This window comes from Eumetopias jubatus, unplaced genomic scaffold (assembly GCF_037043125.1).
Source record: "Eumetopias jubatus isolate StellerSeaLion01/CBP00866 unplaced genomic scaffold, mEumJub1_p1.0 scaffold_13, whole genome shotgun sequence".
Classification (NCBI taxonomy): domain Eukaryota; kingdom Metazoa; phylum Chordata; class Mammalia; order Carnivora; family Otariidae; genus Eumetopias; species Eumetopias jubatus.
This window is the reverse complement of record NW_028274819.1, coordinates 28897045-28914957: the sequence shown is the minus strand read 5'-3', so window position 1 is coordinate 28914957 and position 17913 is coordinate 28897045. Positions and strand designations below refer to the sequence as shown.

Here is a 17913-nt window from a genome sequence, read left to right as displayed (position 1 = left end):
AGAAATCATTCTGAGGATTTCTAGGGAAGACAAATACTTACATTTTGACATAAAACAAATTGGATTTTATCGAAGACACACTCTACCTTTTAGCTATCAACTTTTTTCTTCCTTGAATTTATCTTACCCTTTTTTGCACATAAACTTCATCTGTTAACAACCTTTGGAAAACCAACAGATATTCTTACATAAATCTAGTGCATGTTGTTCCAGGTTTAATTATATGCAAAGGAATGATACAAACTTGGAACATCAGTCCATAAACTATGAACAGATGGGTAGAAGTATTTGATATATCTTGATAAAACTCTTAAATTCGTGGCAAAGCTTGTTGATCATGGTTTCCTTTTTTTTTTTTAAACAACTTCATGACCAACACAGATCAAACATCCATCCAGTCTACGTTGTTCTTTTTGTCATAACATACAAATGCCCATTTACAAATAATACACCAAAATGAATAAAAGTTTGGATACCAAAATGAAGATTTGTTCCAACTGATACCGTGCCTTCTGTATACAAAGGTCCTTGTTTCAAGTCCATTCCCCAGTGGTACAATACAGGACACAATTGCAGAACTGAAGTGCTTCTAATAGCCATTTTTCTTTCCTTCCTGAACGCCCAACTGTTGTGTCCGCATAGTCACTGACTGAATTAACACAATATATCCTTTTTTTTTTTTTTTTACTGTAATCTTGGCCAATACTGAGACATATCAGGTTCACTTCCAGGAACTTGAACTGGAACTGACACACCAGGGGAAATGAGTCCTAGAAGTGGATGAAAGAAATAGCCATGTAGAAATTCCCTTCGAGAGACAAGCACGGAGTATGAATTTATAGGTTAAAAAATAATCTCTAATAATCTCTAACGTTCTAACTGTATTTTTAAAAATACACAAACAGAAGAAGCACCTTCAGAAACCAGATAACATGTTTATACATATCTATTCAATCCCAAGTCCTCCCACACGAAAGAGAACAACAACAACAAAAAAAACTCCATTATGTGTGGAACTTCAGCAATACAACTATCTCTGGAAAGCCCTTGTGGTACTTCTTCATTTGCAGTGAAAGACAGGGAGGAGTCGGGAGGGTGAGAAGTCTTCTGACAACACTCACCATGCTGCTCCCTCGCTTGGGCCCTCACCCCCTCACCACTGAGCTCTGGCTAATAACCCCTCTTCAGAAAACTTACATTCTCAGGTATTGTCTTCATATACAACTTCTGTGACCAAATTCAGGAAAAACAACTTTGCTTTTTGTCCACATGGTATCAGGTTACTAACTCACTTGACTGAATTTCCCCCTTCCAATCAGTTTTCCCCAGAGAAGCGAGCAGCAAAGAGTTAAAACCGTGACACCATGACACAAGGCCAGGAGGTTCTTTTGAGTTTCACTTTGAGTGAAGGGAGATCACGTGGCAAAAGAAGCTGTGAAGGCCACCTCCGTGTAGCCTATAGGGGACGGTGGCTCACCTGTGGAAGTGGTGCCCGAGGTGCCCATCGGCTGACTGTTCATGTGTGTCTGCATATGGGGGGGGGTGTAGGTGTCGTAACTCCGCCCGTTCACCGAAGGGCTGGTGGGCAGCATGCAGGAGTACGAGGAGGTCTGGCTGGGGACGGGGGGCTGAGAGGAGAAAGGCAAACCAATGGTTACCGAGCAGCACATCCCACGGCCACATCCCCAGGCTCTCTCCTCCCCAGGAACTGTGCCAACAAGTCAGACCATTAAAGATGCCCTCGTGTAAAGTACTGGAATTCCAAAGGATAGCTTGGCAATCAGGCCTCCAACCAGGCCTTCCATTGACCACTGCTAGAGTAAAGTTGCCTAAAAGTACTATGCATTCAGACAACTGTCTAGCTAGATGGTGGGCACTATCCATAAAATTAATAGGGTTTTTGTCCATTTTTATCTTGGCCCTCTGACGGCATCTTCAGAGAAGCTATAGCATGAGGACTTCCATTAAAACACCCCCTCTTCTGCAAATCCAATCTATTTGGGAATCTAGTGACCCCCAAATCCTGTATCTCAAGCTTTCGGCAGAGACCTGTGTGAGGAGTTCTCTAGAAAGTCTGCTTCAGAGACCCTGGGAGCCTTTCATAGTTGGACTCATGGGATTAAAGATTCTTTGAAGAGGCAGATCAGTAATCTCAGATTAAAATGGTCAGAAGTGTCAGTAAATATCTAGCCCCATTCTGAGAATTAGCTGTGACTTCCTTATAGATCTAAAAACCCATATTGGGTTTTTTTTTTTTTAAGATTTTATTTATTTATTTATTTATTTATTTATTTATTTGAGAGAGAGAGAGAGAGAGAGAAACAGTATAAGAGGGGAGAGGGAGAGAGGGAGAAGCAGGCTCCCCACTGAGCCGGGAGCCCAAGGCGGGACTCGATCCCAGGATTCCGGGATCATGACCTGAGCCAAAGGCAGTCGCCTAACCAACTGAGCCACCCAGGCGCCCCCAGATTAGGTTTTATCCATAAAATTGGGTTGCTACCCTCTAACTGTTTGGACTGGTGGTACTGAGGAGGTAAACCTTTCTCTGAAGTGAATAAGAAATACACAGCTGGGACAAATGAGCTCACATGGACCTATTCCAGGGCAGCAAGATTGGGATGAATTAATAGAAACATAACGCCAGGAATAAGGGAAATGATAGTACTACTACTCTGTTCTGCAAACTGCAGAAATGTTTAACATTTCAAGATTCACCTTCTCAGAAAGGGTGACCCATTAGAGAAGGGTCAGCGGAAGACACCCACCCTTTGTAAAATGGTTGAAGATTTTGGTCAACAAGATGAACTGATGGACCTACAGACCAGCACCCACGCCCCAACTCCAAAATTCAGAGGGTAAATTTTCTCTGAATAGTAGTATTATTAGCAACTTTTTACTTTTCTTTATGCTTTATGAATGTATATATGTTTTGTTTTGTATAAATTGTGTAACTTAAAAGTTAGTGTTTGAAATAAATTGACCCCACACCAGTCTACAGGTGGAAACAACCTTAATAGAATAGTAGCACCTATGTAATTGCTTCTAAATATTTTCTCATATACAAATTTTGTTATTTTGGCAGAAATCTAGATGTTGCTATAATTTGCAAAACTAAACAAGACACTCAGCGGCCTTATTAAAGTCAGAGGGTGACTGCTAACATCAGGTTCAAAGAGGCAAGCAGGCCTTGAGGGCCCTGCCAGAATTTCAGCTTGCATTTGTTTCTAATTCCCAAAATCATTTCCTCTAGGCAACCTGACTTCTGGAAAATTCCACAGCAGTTGTAGTAATACCAACCAATGGGCTGGTAATCCCTTAAGATACATTAATTGCACTATGGCTACTAATATCCAGATGCAATGTGAATAAATTCCTCTGAAGTTGCCTATCTAGCTGCTCCTATTTTAGTCTGAAGACTGAAACGTTTGTTTTGCTGTTATTTGGAGTTGAAATTCATCAAAAGACATTCAGGGGTGAGTAAACAATCTGTGTAACCCCAGCACTGTTTCCAGCAGGGGCTCAGGCTGGCCAATCTCACGCCACCCGGCATCTTGCAAGTACTGCACAAACAGGAGTCCTGGCAAAGTCACCACAGAAGGCCCACTAGAAGACCAGTTTTTTTCCCATCAAGAATCCATCCAGATCCAGAGCTGTAGTCCACCCCACCTGCCTTAAGCAACTTCCATCAGAAAGGGCTAGCAGCCTAGTACAGGGCCTTGCACATGTAGGAGCTGATAACCGTTCACAGCAGAACTGAGAGTAGAGACAGGTTGTTATACCAAGCGAAGACCATCAACGTATCCAGGCAGCTGGCGTGCCACAGACTCATTATGTAATTCATGGCAAAGATGTGCTAAATTTTTAGCAAGTACCTCTCTTCCTTTTTTTATTGTAAGATATAGAAAGAAAACTCTCCGTTCCTGTATATTAAAGTATATCCCACTATGCAAACAGAAATCTTATTTCTGATCCTTTTTTCCTTCCTCACTGGTTCATCACATATACTCTAAATAATATCCCAAAATGCATACACAGGTTATGTGATCATTAATATGAACACATTAATATAAACCCAAATTTACGTATACTAACCCCTTACTCTCAAATAATGTGCCAGCATTATTTCCACTTTCTGGTACCCAAAACATGGCCCGTCCCCATCCAACGTCATCAAGCTACCATTCCCTCTGAGCAAAAGGCAGATTAACTTGGTTTTTATGTTTTCTTCAGAGCATAAACCCATCAATCCATCAATCCGACTAAAAGACTGGATTGACTGTTAAGACTTGACTGGTGAAGCCTATCACCGTGGCGAGCAAGGCTCCCCAGGGCGCGCGTGGCCGGGGAGGTCTGCAGGCCCTGACCCCCTCCTCACTACTTCTCCCAGGCACCCGTTTCACGCAGGCAGTCAGCGGCCTCACTTACTTGCATAGGCAGGTTATTCGCCATGGTGAAACTGGGCATGGGGGGCAGAGCGCTGTACGTGTTTGTGAGGGCTGTGTCTGTCCGGCCCAACATGGAGCCAGAGGTGAAGGAGGAAACTGCAGAAGAAGGACACCACGGTCAGTCATGCCGCGAGTCAGAGCCAGGGCAAACAGGTGCGGCACATTTATGAGGACTATGAATATTCCAATTACCAGGCGTGGTGGGTTGTGGGATCGGCTGATAGACACTGGTGCTGAAGCTACTACTGATGGGGATGTGACTAGGTGTGTTGCTGGCCTGTCTTCTCTGGTTCCTCAGTTTTTCTTCTCTTCTCCATTTGGCCCTCCGATTAGAAAACCATACCTGGAAATCAGATGGACCAGGTCAGGCCTGTGCCTACCCCCAGCTCAACCTCCCCCCTGGTGCCGCCACTGCTCCCCACCCCCCAGGCCCCGTCCCCCAGGGGCAGCAAATCATTTAGCAGACTGAATATTCCTTAGAAGCGCCTTGGTCTCCAGAAAGGGCAAATGTTAGGCGTCACAAAGCATGAAACCACATGGCCCCTGGGTACCTGTATTCTCGCTTCAGGTAGATCGATTTTGGCCGCTAGCCTTTCTCGGGCAAAAACATCTGGATAATGGGTTCTCTCAAACTCTGAAAGAGGAAGTTGAGTTTTCCATGTTGTGCCAGAACTACACAAAATGTGTCAACCAAGCCCTGGCTCAAGCTGGTTCCTACCTCCCCATTTCTGTCACCTCCAACCACTTCCCTTAAAAATGCTACTACCACAGGGATTGACTGTACTTGGAAGAGCTATCCCACCAAAACCAAGTTAAAATTTCTTTGGAATGACATTCATTCAAGGACCCTTCTGGGGCCTGAATTAGCCAAATCATCATTTTCTTCTTTATGAGAAGTCAGACTCTTAGCCTTTGAATTATGGGTACAAGAAAAGAAGAAAGAAAACACACACACACGCACGCACGCACACAGAAAAGATGCAGGGGGGGCGGGGGGGGCGGCCGAAAGAAAAAAGAAACCTTTTCAGTCCTCTATGCAAAGGGCCCTGGCTAAATTTAGCTCTTTGTACTGAAGATGGGGCATTTAGTTTGATTTACTGCTTGTCTACTTTGAAAAACTCCATCACCTTTCTCCAGGGCCTCAATTTGCTCTTGGGTAAAGGATGTTCTATTTCTCTGCAGCTTCCGCTTCAGCTGAAGTCGCATTTGGGCCTCATCTGAATCTTCTCCGTTGGAACTGATGGAGTTGGTATTCTCTCCCCCTCCTTCCTGTTGCTGGCAGCCATCTGGAACAAAAAGCATAGGGCAGTAAGAGAAATCTGGAATAACTTGGAGCCGGGGTATAGCCATAAACTCTAAGAACAGTACATTCTGACAGTCTCACCAGAACATCCCCTAGGTCACTAAGTGTCTCCTAATAAAAGACATGAGTGACATCCATTATCTTTCTTTCTCTTTTTTTTTAAATCAAGTTTTTATCTTTTTATCTGTTTTTGTCAGGAAGAGACTGTACAATATAGACGTTACGGAGTAACATGTCTTTGAAGAACAAAACAAGCCCTGAAGTTTCCAATTCAAATGGTCTCATAACTAACCTTGAGTCCCAAATGCCCCGCTCAGTTCCCTTTCCCTACAGAATTTATTTACCTATAGCTCTGTTGGGAAAATAGAAGAGTGATGTTCAAGATTTCAGCTGATCTATAATCAGTAATTCCTATCTAATCAATTAGATGTTGATAGGTTTGTAGAAAATGCTATTAAGAAACCAAACCAAGCTTGTAATCTTTTTAAAAAAATATTTATCTAGTTTTTATTTGAATTCTGCACAGTCAATTTCATTTTAAAGGTTGTGAATTTAGAAATGCTCGCATTGTTCTGCAGTTTTATTCAACTATTGTATGAGTGCGCTTTGCCTTGACACCTATTACGAGCACAGCTGTAATTATATCATCACCAAGAACAGGCTATAATTGCTGAAAATGGAATTTTATATTTAGATAAAAGGACTGTCCATTCTTTGTAATGTGTTGCACCAGAGAAAAGTAAGATTTCTTTTAAATTTTTAACGTGTAATTTTAAAAAAGAAATAGTAGAGAGTTCACTAACTAGCTAAATATGCTATGCTGCAGCTGAGTCCCTGGCATATCATTTAAGTGGTACATTTTTAATTAGGGCATTTCCACCACTTTTAATGTAATTTCTATCATTAAACAGGGGAAAGTTTTATTGTTTTCCCTTGCTGCTTGGAGGGCAAGATGTACACTTGGGCTAGCTGCATCTTGCCTTACCTCTTGCTCCTGAGGCCGCAGCCTGTCTGAAGGGAGGACTCAGCCCTCACGGGGCCTCCAGGGCCACTGCAAACTGGGTCCCGGGTTTTAGGTCCTGAGGCTCCCAAGGGATACCAACAGGGGCTGCCCCCCCAATCCTAGAAATTTCGCGGGGGGGGGGAGGGGAGGGGCGTCTTGGTGGGAATCGACTTGGCCAGGAATATCATTTATAACCAGGAGACAATAGGCAGCGCCTTCAAAGAGTTCAGGGAATTGTGACAGGATCTAGTGGGATCTTTTCAGGAACTTTGAAATGTTTTAAAACCCCAACTTTCTCCCCCATTTAAACAGGCGGATTCATCGGCACTGGCCACCATATGGGCCCTTGGAGATCTATTGAGATGACCACCAACACTTGAATAGCGAGGGGCTGCTTTTCAGCGCCGCACAATGCCCCGCGAGTAAGGGAAACTATTAAACTCCTGGGGCAGGAGCGTTGGCAAACTTTCGTGGGCAGAATTTTGAGGCCACAATGAGCACGGACAACAAAAGGATTCTCTTGAGGCGTGCAGCGGGCCACATTGTGTTACAAGAAGCCCAGTCAACAGACTTTTCAGTGAAGTGTGTTAACCCCTCTGCTCTGCTATCATTAATCACTGTCCGAAGAGCGGGCGCCTCAATGCTATTTAGGGCGCTTGGCTGGGGGGATGGAGGGTGGATGGGGGGCCAGAGCAGGGGGTGGGGGGAGGCAGAGAAAGTGGATGGGGACCAGGCAGGCTTGTGTGGGAGGGGCGGATGGGGAAGGCAGGGAGGATGGAGACCAGGTCTGGGGTGGAGGAGGGAGACAGAAGGGAGGATGGAGCGAGGGGGGCGGGTTGGAGGGGAGGCAGGAGGGGGCGGAAAAAGACCGAGGAAGAGAGAAGGCTTCAAAGAGACAGAGACCAGAAAGGTATAAGAAGGACAGAAAAAAAGTGCTGAGGGGGGAAAAAGGCAAGAGGGTCTAAGGAGACGGAGAGAAAGGAGAAAGGGAAGACAAGGGAGAGACAGTTACTAAATAGACCGGCTCTACTTTGGGTCTTCCTGCGCTACTTCAGAGAGGTAGGGGGTCTGGGGAGGGCTACTTAGCTGAGGGAGACGCTGGACTCACGTGTGTGGGCACAAGTGTCTGTACTCATTTACTGCCCCAAATTTCCAGGTGACTTTCCAAAGTAAAAAGAAAGAATAGTCACCCCCCCCCCCCCGCATTTTCAGATTCAGCGAACGGGGAAGACTTTAGAAATAGACCTTTTTGGCCAGTTAACTAGAAACTAGGCCTGTGGGTTATTCCTTTTGGAAAACACAAAAATCTCCGACCATCTGACGTTTAGGGACTGGGGCGTTGAGGAGAACACAATCCGATCTCGCGGGAGTGGTGACTCGTGCCTGCCAGGTCACTCATGCCCACCCCAGTCCTTTTTCTAGCATATTTGATCTCACCAATTAGACAAAGCTGCCCAGGTTTCCCTCAGAAGACCCCCGCAGATAGCATTCTCTATTCTCGTTTGCTTCTCTGACATTTTACTAATTTTAAAACTTGGAGATTTGCACGCTCTCATTCCCCCCTCCCCCCCCATCTCTCTCTGTCTCCTGTCTCTCACACACAAACGCAGGCGTGGCTCTCACTTGGGAACAGACATTTAAGGGGTAGGGGAAGTCAAAGGGGATGGAGAGCCCTTTGGGGGGCGGGGACGGCGGAATTGAGGCCCGTCAGGAGAAACCCGGGGCGGCAGGATCCCTCCACGACCCTGCAGAGCGGGCGTACCCCGCTGAAAGTTTGTTCGCTACTTTCAAAGTGGCAACTGTTCGCAGCCAGGCGCTGAAGGAGAGGTCACTCTTAGATTGGGCGCCCCCCTTTTCCTCCCCTTCAGTGGATTTACCTTCCACTCTTAAAGCTTTTAACAAAATAAAACTAAAAGTTGGATCTCAAATTCTCCAAATGATAAACCTAAGTGGCAGACAATTAAGATATCTTCTTTAAAAGGCGCCCCCTCGGAGCGCGCAAAGAAGGGGCCTTCAATGGTCGCCGTCCACCTTCCAGCCTAATCCGTGAGAAGGCGAGTGAAAGCGCCTCCCATTATCCCAGCCCCAGGACCATCTGACGCTGGGGATAGGATTTGTTTCCTGGAAGAAGGAGAGGAGAAAAAAAAAAAAAAAAGACGCTGGGAAATAAAATCATTCCTTAGTTTCTTAGTGTCTTAATCAGTGAGGCGGAAAACAAGCAAGAAAAGATAGCAACCCGGTTGCGGCACCTTTTCAGCTCTGGAGCGCGGATCAAAACATTGTAGCATCTGTTGAAAAGAGACTGACTAAATCCTATAGAGGGCCTGGGTATTATGGGAGTGGGGGGTGGGGGGGAGGAGATAAGAAAAAGTGTCTCCGTGATCCCTAAAACCACCAAATCACTAGAGAATTGGGGCTGGATAGAGTTGTCTCTTGTTGTTGTCAGCCCACGTCGTCACGATTTTATTCACCGCCGCATGGCGTTGATCAGATGGAAACCATATTTGTCTCCCTCTGAGACCTAACCTCGCCTTATGCTTTCGGAGTAATGGACTCTTTAAACCCCAAAACGGCTTCCCGGGCCGGAAGAGGGGGCGAGGGAGGGAGGGGGGCCTTCTTAGCACCAACAGGTCTGAGGATTCCAGGGGCGCGTCTGCTGAAGCCCGCCACCAGCTCCCCGCGCCCCCACGCCCGGGACTCCGCCCCGGTGGCCCGGCATGTCCTGCCCCCGCAGCGAGGGCGGCGGTCGGCACCCGCGGTCGCTGCATCGGAGTGGGTTTCTCGCGGGGGCAGAGGGGGAATTGGCAGTGGGTGAGTCAGAATTCTCCAGCTATTGGGCGCCTAAAAGTTAAAAGCTCCTGAATTAGCGCCACCTCCCGCCGCAACCATCACCACGGGGTCCTTGCGTGAGGGTCTCGCTTCCTGCCCTCCAGCTTCCCAGGACGGAAAGCTGCCCTAATCAGGCGCCACCTCTGGTGGAAACAGAGGGGCTGGCAAAACTGCTGCCCTGGGCTTCTGTCCGGGCTCTGGGAAGCAGGAGGGTGGACGTCCTCTAGGCCCCGAGCTAACGTGAGCCCTGGCACCGAGGGGGTAAAAGCTCTGGGCTCAGCCCTCCCAGACCCGGCCACCGCGCCCCGCGCCCTCCCCAAGAGTTCTCGGACCCTGGCGGCCAGCCTCGGCGGGGGAGGGGTCACAAGGACCTCCGGTTTGCTGGGGGTTGGGGGCGGGCGCTGGGGAGTGCCAAGTTCGGGCGTCTCTTGGGTGTGTCCAGTGTGCGCACGTGGGACTCCAATAGTTTCAGAGGTCAGGTGAGGGTGTGGTGGTCTACACTCAGCCCTGTCACTCCCTGTCAACCCAGGCGGCAGTGGGCCTGGGCCTGCGGCCGGAGTGGAGGCAGCGCCTCCTCGGGTGTGCCCGTTGCACCCCGGGAGGCCGCTGGGTCGGGGCCGGATCCGACGAGAGGGCCCGCGGGGTCGCCCCGGGGAGGCCGGGCCCCGCGCATCAGGAGGCCTCCGCCGGCCCAGCGGCCGCGCTGGGAAACACTGAGCGAGCGCTTTGCTCCCTATCTTCCCAGTGTCCGTCCTATATTGTTTTCTGCTCTTAAAACTGACATGTCTAATTGGCAATTGGTGCCGAATCGTGTCCAGAGGTCTCTTGTGGAACATTTCTACAGCTGTCTCCTTCAACTAGACGCTTATTCATGTCGCCTTAATGAGAAACAAAACGTTCTCTAATGAGCAATTACAGAGCGACAGGATTGTTCCCATAACAAATTCTTGCGAGTGACAGAAGCATCCTTTGTACCAGATATTTCGCATACTGTTACCGATTTTCCCTTCTCTAGCCCGGCTCCGTGGAGGCGCGGGGCACCCGGAGCTGGTCCGGGAGCTCACTGACGCGCGGGCAGCCCCGTCGGCGTCCCCGCGCCGCCGCCCCCGGCCTGGAGCCCCCAGGCTTCGTCGTGCTCCGGGGAGTGAGACGCCACGTCCCATTATCCCGCATATTATCTCCTTGTCACAAGGACAACAAATACCGATTAATCTTCGGAGTAAACTGTTTCCTATTCTTGACCAAGCTACCTCTGGGTGTGTAGGGGAGGGGAAAGCCAACCGGCCCCACCCCACCCCCACCTGCTCCTCTTCCTCCATTCCTTCTCACAGATTCTGCGACAGTCCAGATTTCTTCTCTCCTCCCAGCCCCCCCACCCCGAGCCAGCGGCTCCCGACACCCCGCAGGCCGGTTCACAGTATCCTCACCCCACCCTTCTGTGCAGTCGCCACCCACAGAGGGTGAGAACTGGGGGCCCAGGGAAGCGGAGGGAATCCGACCAGAGATGATGGGGTTGTTTGAGTTGGGAGCCCACCACTTCCAGTGCCCCATCCTGTACTCCACCCTGCACCTCGCCGCTTGCCCTTTCATATGCACCCTACTCATAGTCACATAATTTGTCAATTACGGCAAAAAGCAAAACGATACAATTATGTTTACCTCGCAGTCTGTCAGTGTGTTAACTTGTCACACTTCTACAGCAAGGGGGCTCTCCGTGCATTTTAATGGCAAATTTGAATAGGGCACCACTCAGCTAACTCTTACACACGCACATATTCCTGCCCATAACCTACGCGCGCGCATGCACCAGCCACATTCTTACTACTCCTGACATCCACCACCCTCAAATTCGAAGGCCAATGAGATAGTTCAACAAATACTACCCTTATACAGGGCAAGTCAGTGTGTCCCAAGCCCTTAAAAGAGTCTCTCCACTACGTTCTTCCAGCACAGAATTGAGGAGAGGGGAGAAGTTGGGGGAGAAGTTGGACAAGTGGCTCCCTATATGGAGACTTTTGAGGGTGAGTGCTCGGGTTTTTACCTTGCGTAGGTTGCCCTGGCACAGAAGTCCCCGGATACCAACCCGGGCGGGTGCCCCAGCTTCCGGTCTGCCCGTTCAACATCCTTAGTTTATCATACATGCCGTCTGCGCCCATCTGTTGCTTTTCGCTAGCCAGGTTGCGAAGAACTCTGTTTATTGATGACACCTGCAAATCAAACCAAAATCAAACCAAATGGTAGCGTCTCCCGAAGACAGTTGCCCTATCTTTAGTCCCCAATTCAGCACACCCACTCTCTTAAAGAACGACCCTTAACACGTTAAACACACACACACACACACACACACACACACACACACAAACTCCCAGCCATCCTGGGACAGTGGGTGGATTTGCAGAGACATTTTGGACAGAATGACAGCCATCACTTTGGGCGTGGAAACTGGGTTGGGCAGAGAATGCGGGATGGAGAGGGCATTTCTTCCTTCACTGCTGCTGGATGTCTGCGGTGACCTAATCTTTGTTAAAAGACTTCCTCAAAAAAAGACTATGACTTGGTTTAGAGCTTTCTTTCACGTTGTTTCATATTAGGGCAGAAGTGGATGTTTGACACCTGAAGGAAGGTTCAGGCAGTCTGAGTTGGAGGACGTTAGAATTTGGTTTTCATTTTCATTTTCCTTCTTGATTCAAGGGCCTTTCCCTGAGTGCCTCCACCCTCTACTCTGCAGCATGCAAATAAGGTGAACAGCTCCCCACACTTGACTCCCATTTTCCAGAAGATCAAAAAAAAAGAGAAAGATCAGTGTCCTCCTCTCAACACCCCAAGATACAGAGGTGACATAGGTGGAGCAGGGAGGGGACAGAGGCAGAATGACACTGGTAGGGAGGAGATGGGTAGGCAGGTGAAAAGAAAGATGGTAGAGAGGAAAGAGCATGGGGCTTAGGGCAGGGAGGGGGAATGTGATCGGTGAACTTACACTTGGTATGTTATCGTTGGTACAGACCCCCTCGGACAGTAATCTGTCTCGGATTTCCCAAGCAAAGATGGACGGGCACTCCCGCTTATACTGGGCTATTTTGCTTACAACTTCTGGAGTCGCTACTCTTGGTTTACTACCACCGATTGCCCTGGGTCTGATGGAGCCAGTCTCGTAATACCTGCCCAGAATTTTACTCACACATCCGTTGGACACCTGCATAGGGGAAGTGGACAGAAAACCACATTATTAATAATTTCAAGACAAAAATAAAATTGTTTAAGTATGCATTAAACAATGACAAGCTTACGTTTTGATTGTCCAGCACTTGGACTTTTGCATCTGCATGGGTCTATAACACAAAAATATACCTTCAATGGTATGAGAACTTACTGTAGAGAGCTTTTTTTCTTAAAATTACATTTGTAGCCCTAAAAACTACAAATATGATGATACTTTCAAACAGTTTGAACTAAAAAAAAAACTAATTTAAAAGTTTTTTTTAAAAAAAACTGTTTTCTTAAACATTTGCCTGAAGATGCATCAAAACGAAGTCAGATTAATTTTTTTGTGCTGACCTTGCTTAAAGTGGTGTTATATTTTAATGAGCAAAAGAGGAAAATAAACTAAAATTGTACTTATTTTCCTTTAAAAAAATATGCCCAGTCGAGTAAATGTGAGTTAGGTAGGGAGGTAAATAGCATTTGCCTTTTAAAATCAATATATATCCTTCATGAACATGAAGAATGCAAACAAATATCTCAGAATCTGAGGTGAGCATGGGATGAGGGAAAAGAGAATGAAATTATGCTGGTTTATACAACTCAGCTTATTATAGTTCATAAACTGTTACCACATTTGATGTTTTTACCAAATGAAAAGAGAAAGGTGCTTGGTTTTTTTTTTTTTTTTTAATTCACACACACTTTTTTTTTTTCTTAAGCAGATGAGTTATCTTATGTGACTGACCCAGGTTGAAAGAGATAGGGAAGGATGTTGGAAGGAAAGGGGAAAGCGGGAATGGCAGGGGAGTGGGGTAGGGACTGGGGTGGGGTGGGGGGGTCCATAATTAGCAGCGTTTACAGTAAGAAATGAAGAGAGGGCGTTGAGAGTGGAGGGCCGCGGGGGCGGCGAGTGGGGCGGCGCCGGGAGGATCACCTGCAGAATTCGGGAAATGTCGCACGGCCGGGCCCCGCTGTGAGCTAGCTCTACGATCTTCTGCCGGGTGGAGTCCGGCAGTGGCCGCCCGTTGACAAACACACCACCGAGCTGATTCACTCCGCTGTGACCTGAGGAAAAGGGAGAGGAGAGGAGAGGAGAGCAGAGCAGAGCAAGAAGGAGAGGAGAGGTAGAGGAGTAAAGAGAAAGAGGAGAAGGAAGACGAGGAAGAGGAAGAGAAGACAACCACAATGCATCCTCAGCTCCCTGCCAGAGCATGCCAAGCTCAACAATCGGGTCCCTGCTATCGATCAAAAACGACAATGGGACCACGCAACCACGCAGGGCGGCAGGCGGCCCAGCCCAGCACAGCCGCGCTCCTGCCCCCCGGACTGCAGGAGCACCGTGCAGACACCTGCCAATGAGCAAGAACACATGCACCTCACTCCCGCTCTCACTCCTGCCGTGCCCCAGCCCACTTGCCCCTCTTCATAGACATCTCAGCCAGCCTCTGAACCCACAAGGTGCAAACAGTCTTCCAAAAAATATCCTCCCAAAGATCCCCTCTGAATGTCACGGCAGAACGTGGGTTCTGTGGAACCCACACTCAATCTCCAAGGTCTCTCTGCATTGTTGGAACTGTGATAGCAAATCCTACAGCTCTTGAGCGTTCCCTTGGACTCCAGAGTCCAGAAACGTTTGCTGTCACGCTCCAAACTTTGGCGAAGGCACAATCAGCAGAGTTGAAAAAAAATCACATGTATATCTATTACATTACGTTATATATATATGTATATATATATACATATATATGTGTGTATATATATATATATATACACACACACACACACACACACACACACACACACACATATATGAAGAGATGGGAAGGGAGTAGAGAAGAACCAGAGCAGCAAATCTGTGGCTGGTGAACCCCAACCTGCGCATCCAGTCCAGAGCCCCAGATCGGCTCCAAACACAAAGTAGTTCGGCTTGCAGCAGTGGGGCCGAGAGCCTGGAGTGCATTCACACCGGCCACAGCTTGTTTTACTTCCACTGCTAACCTCGGCCTTCCACACAGCCAAGCACAGATATCAGCAAAAAGCGACAGGAAAAAGAAAGGAGCACACCACAGTGTCTTCTAGCCCTCCTTTATCTTGTTATTTTCACGACCTCATCCCCATTGTCTAATCTCAGAGAATAGAGAAAGGGAGTTAGCACCTCTCAGTAGCCCCCTCCCCAGTAACCACAGGCACACAAATAAAGCCAATTGCCAATTTCCACTTCCTTAAAAATCTCCAACCTGCAGCCCCGACTCTAGAGAGCAGCCCTTCCAGGAGAAGACGTGGCTCCCTGCTCAGCTCCCTGCTCTCTCCTCTCCTCTTCTCTCTTCTCCTTGGAGCCTCTGATAAATTGACTCCAGGAGCCTGAGCTTCTTAGCAATAAATAAGCTCCAAATATAGAAGAGGGGGGAAAATATGATGAGCCTCTCTGACATTTGTCTTTAAAATAAAACTAGCTGCACGTCAAGTTTGAGCTTAATTTCTGGAAATAGGCGGAAGTCGCTCCGGATCATGCATGGAAGGCTAATTGAAAAGATCAGTCGGGGCGCTTGTGGCAGCCTTGTCACTTTGTGACAGTGCTCCGCTCCGGGAAATTGCATCGTCACGACAAACGGGACCGTGATAAAACGACCCTTTCCGTCCCTATTTGTAGATCACTCAGACGAGATTGAACTGCACTCGTTTCCCCTTCGAGGGGAGCTGCGTTTTCAGGATAGCCAAAGGCTTGGGGCGGAGGGGGGCCCTCACCGACGGGGGCGGGGGCAGAGCCTCAACTCGATGAGAAGTGACAGGCGTTTGGGGGATCTGGGCTCCGGCCGGGCCCAGCGCGAGCGGGGACATCTCGGGGACACCGCTTCTCCAACAGAGCGAGGCCTAGTCCCCGCTTCCGGTTTCTCCTAAGTTCCCTTTATTGCCTTCCTTTGCCTCCCAAGACCAGTCTACTGCTCCAGCAGCGGAGCCTTCCCTTTGGGCAAAGGGAGCCTTCCCGGGAAGCGAAAGGCTGTCCCAGAGAGAGACTGAGGAAGACTTTCCAAACTTCACGCACAGCCTGGGCAATTCCCAATCTATGCCTGCCAAGGTGTGTGAGGCCGCCTAATCCGAGACTTCCCTTCTTCTCCCCCCACTGCAAAAACTAACGGGTCGGCCACCTCCGCAGCGACCGCCGGCCGGTGCTCGGTGCTCGCCCAGGGGACGCCAGGGCCAGGTTGCCTCTGCCAGCGTCGAAAAGGCAGCGAGGAAGCGCCACTCTCAGTTCCCCTTCAGAGGTTAAGCCTCAATCATTGTGTCCCTTCCCTAGGGACGTCTGGAGCTCTCGCCCAGTGGCGATGATTATGCGCCTAGAATTCGACCGCGAAGCATCTAATAGGAAAACATATGGTGTCAATTTGGATGCTCTGCGCCTCGCGCACACCCGAGAGCGAGCGGCACAAAGCCCTGCAGGCCGGCCCGCGACCCCGCGCCCCTCGGGGCCTGCCAGCCAGGCCGCAGCCGCAAACGCTCAGCGCCGCGCGCCCGGGCCGAGACCGGCCCGAGAGCCTACGGCTGCGGAGGCTGAGCTGCAGGGCGAGAACCCAGCAGCCAGGAGAGGTGGGCAGAAGCCCTTGCCTCGCCAAGGAGGGTCCCTCCCGGGCCTGGCAGGTTCCGCACAACTAACCCGCCCTAAAGCTCGCCACCTTTGAGTCCCCTCGTGGGCTTCGCGCCCAGCAGCCGCGGAAGCACCTGGGTTGGCTAGCGCTTCCAGGACACATGGATCGGGCATTGGAGACCCTCCGAAGTCTGCAGTTCGCCAAGGGAAGTTTGCTAGAAGACAGGCCTTTCCGCACTCCAACCACAGCTGAACCCTTAAATCGCATCCAGACTCTGCACCTCACAACCCAGGCCTAGTTTCACTGGGTCTCGAGGCTCCCAGGCCCGGGCTCCAGACTAGCCCTGCCACATACCAGTACCCACGGACAGAGCAGGAAGGTGGGCTGGGGCCCAAGGGGCCTGGGCAGAGAGAGGATGGGAGGCACAGGAATGGGGAATCAAAGGCACTGCGGGCCTGGAACGATCAGAACCCGCATAGCTACCAGGGCAGGGCTTCTCCAGCTCCAAGGCTCGACACCCACTCTCTTCCCAAACCCAGTAAACCTGCTCTGGCCAGTAACAGCCCCAGGGTCCCAGTTTTACCACCTTCCCCTGAGCCTCCCTCCCCCCCCACCACCGCAGGCTGGGGTGCCCTGCTCCCTTTGCCTTCTAGGCCCAAAGCTGGGGTGGGGGAGGGGAGGAGCTGTCCTGAGAGTGACTGGGGGAGGGGAGCCCCCCACCCCACCCCACCCCACCCCACCCCGCCCGGATGGCAGAGACATTCAGTCTTGGCTAAACCCAAAGGGGCCTCCTTCTCCTCGCGCAACTAGGAGAAGCCTCCGCCCCGCCCTGTTCAGCCCAGCCTCTCTCTCTCTGGGGTCAGAGCCCGGGCAGGGGCGGGGAGGGGGGTGTGAGTTACAGGATTTGGGGGGGGATGGGGTTTCTCTACCTCAGCTTCGCAAACTCTAGCGGGCTGTTCTGAAGGGCCCAGCCCCTGTTCTTCCAGGAGCGAGAACAGCAGAACAAACGTCCTCCCCTCTCGGGTTGCCGTGAGCGAAGGGGGGCGCAGCTGCCTCAGGTCCCCGGGCCTCTTCCCTCGCGCCAGACGACCTGGCCAATGTGGACACCGCGAACCTCTCCGCCCTCCCCTGACCCGCCAGTCCGCGTGTCCCCAGCCCGAAGTCTGAGAAAGACCAGAGGCACTTACTGTTCTGCATGCTGGCACTGGCTGGGGGCCGCGGGATCCCACGGGGTTCGAATATGGGGCTCTGTTAGCAAGAACATAGGCGTTAATCCTGGGCCCACGCCAGGTAGGCCTACCTCCCAACAGAGGATGACCTGGAGCCAGGACAGCAGAATGCCCCTTCTTGAGGAAATGATCCACTCAATTGCTTGGGGCCATCTGAGGGGCATCCACCTCTGCCCTCCAGTGCATGCAAAATCTACCCTTTGGGTTACAAATAAAATACTCCAATATTCCCAAACTGTTTTCCCCAAACCCCCTAGTAGTTCACTCTTGAATCAGAAGAAATGACCCAATTTCGATTTTTTTCTTCTTCTTCTTCCAT

General features: G+C 49.7%; 1 protein-coding gene across 9 annotated transcripts; it reads right to left on the bottom strand.

Annotated features, from left to right (window-relative positions):
* Nucleotides 1-684: 684 nt before the first annotated feature.
* Nucleotides 685-17562, bottom strand: PAX6 (paired box 6). Of its 9 annotated transcripts, none has more exons than XM_088018103.1 (11): nucleotides 17553-17562; nucleotides 13641-13846; nucleotides 12868-12909; nucleotides 12558-12773; nucleotides 11622-11787; nucleotides 5573-5731; nucleotides 4997-5079; nucleotides 4638-4788; nucleotides 4426-4541; nucleotides 1478-1628; nucleotides 685-770 (listed from the first exon to the last, which is right to left on the bottom strand). In XM_088018103.1, exons 1-11 carry the CDS (start codon nucleotides 17560-17562, stop codon nucleotides 685-687), a joined length of 1386 nt encoding a protein of 461 aa, XP_087874229.1. The 9 variants fall into 9 exon arrangements, with proteins under 9 accessions (XP_087874229.1, XP_027943513.1, XP_087874232.1 ...); XM_028087712.2 differs by having other exon boundaries at nucleotides 13716-13846; XM_088018106.1 differs by having other exon boundaries at nucleotides 12666-12773; nucleotides 13716-13846.
* Between the last annotated feature and the right edge of the window lie 351 nt (nucleotides 17563-17913).

Bases quoted from the DNA above. Each gene is read 5' to 3' on its own strand.
- PAX6 (XM_088018103.1), bottom strand. The intron at 5,732-11,621 runs GTAAAAACCCGA...TTTTTGTTCCAG, and splicing joins GCCAGGGCAACCTACGCAAG to ATGGCTGCCAGCAACAGGAA. The intron at 5,080-5,572 runs GTGATGGAGTTT...TTCCTCTTTCAG, and splicing joins AATTGAGGCCCTGGAGAAAG to AGTTTGAGAGAACCCATTAT.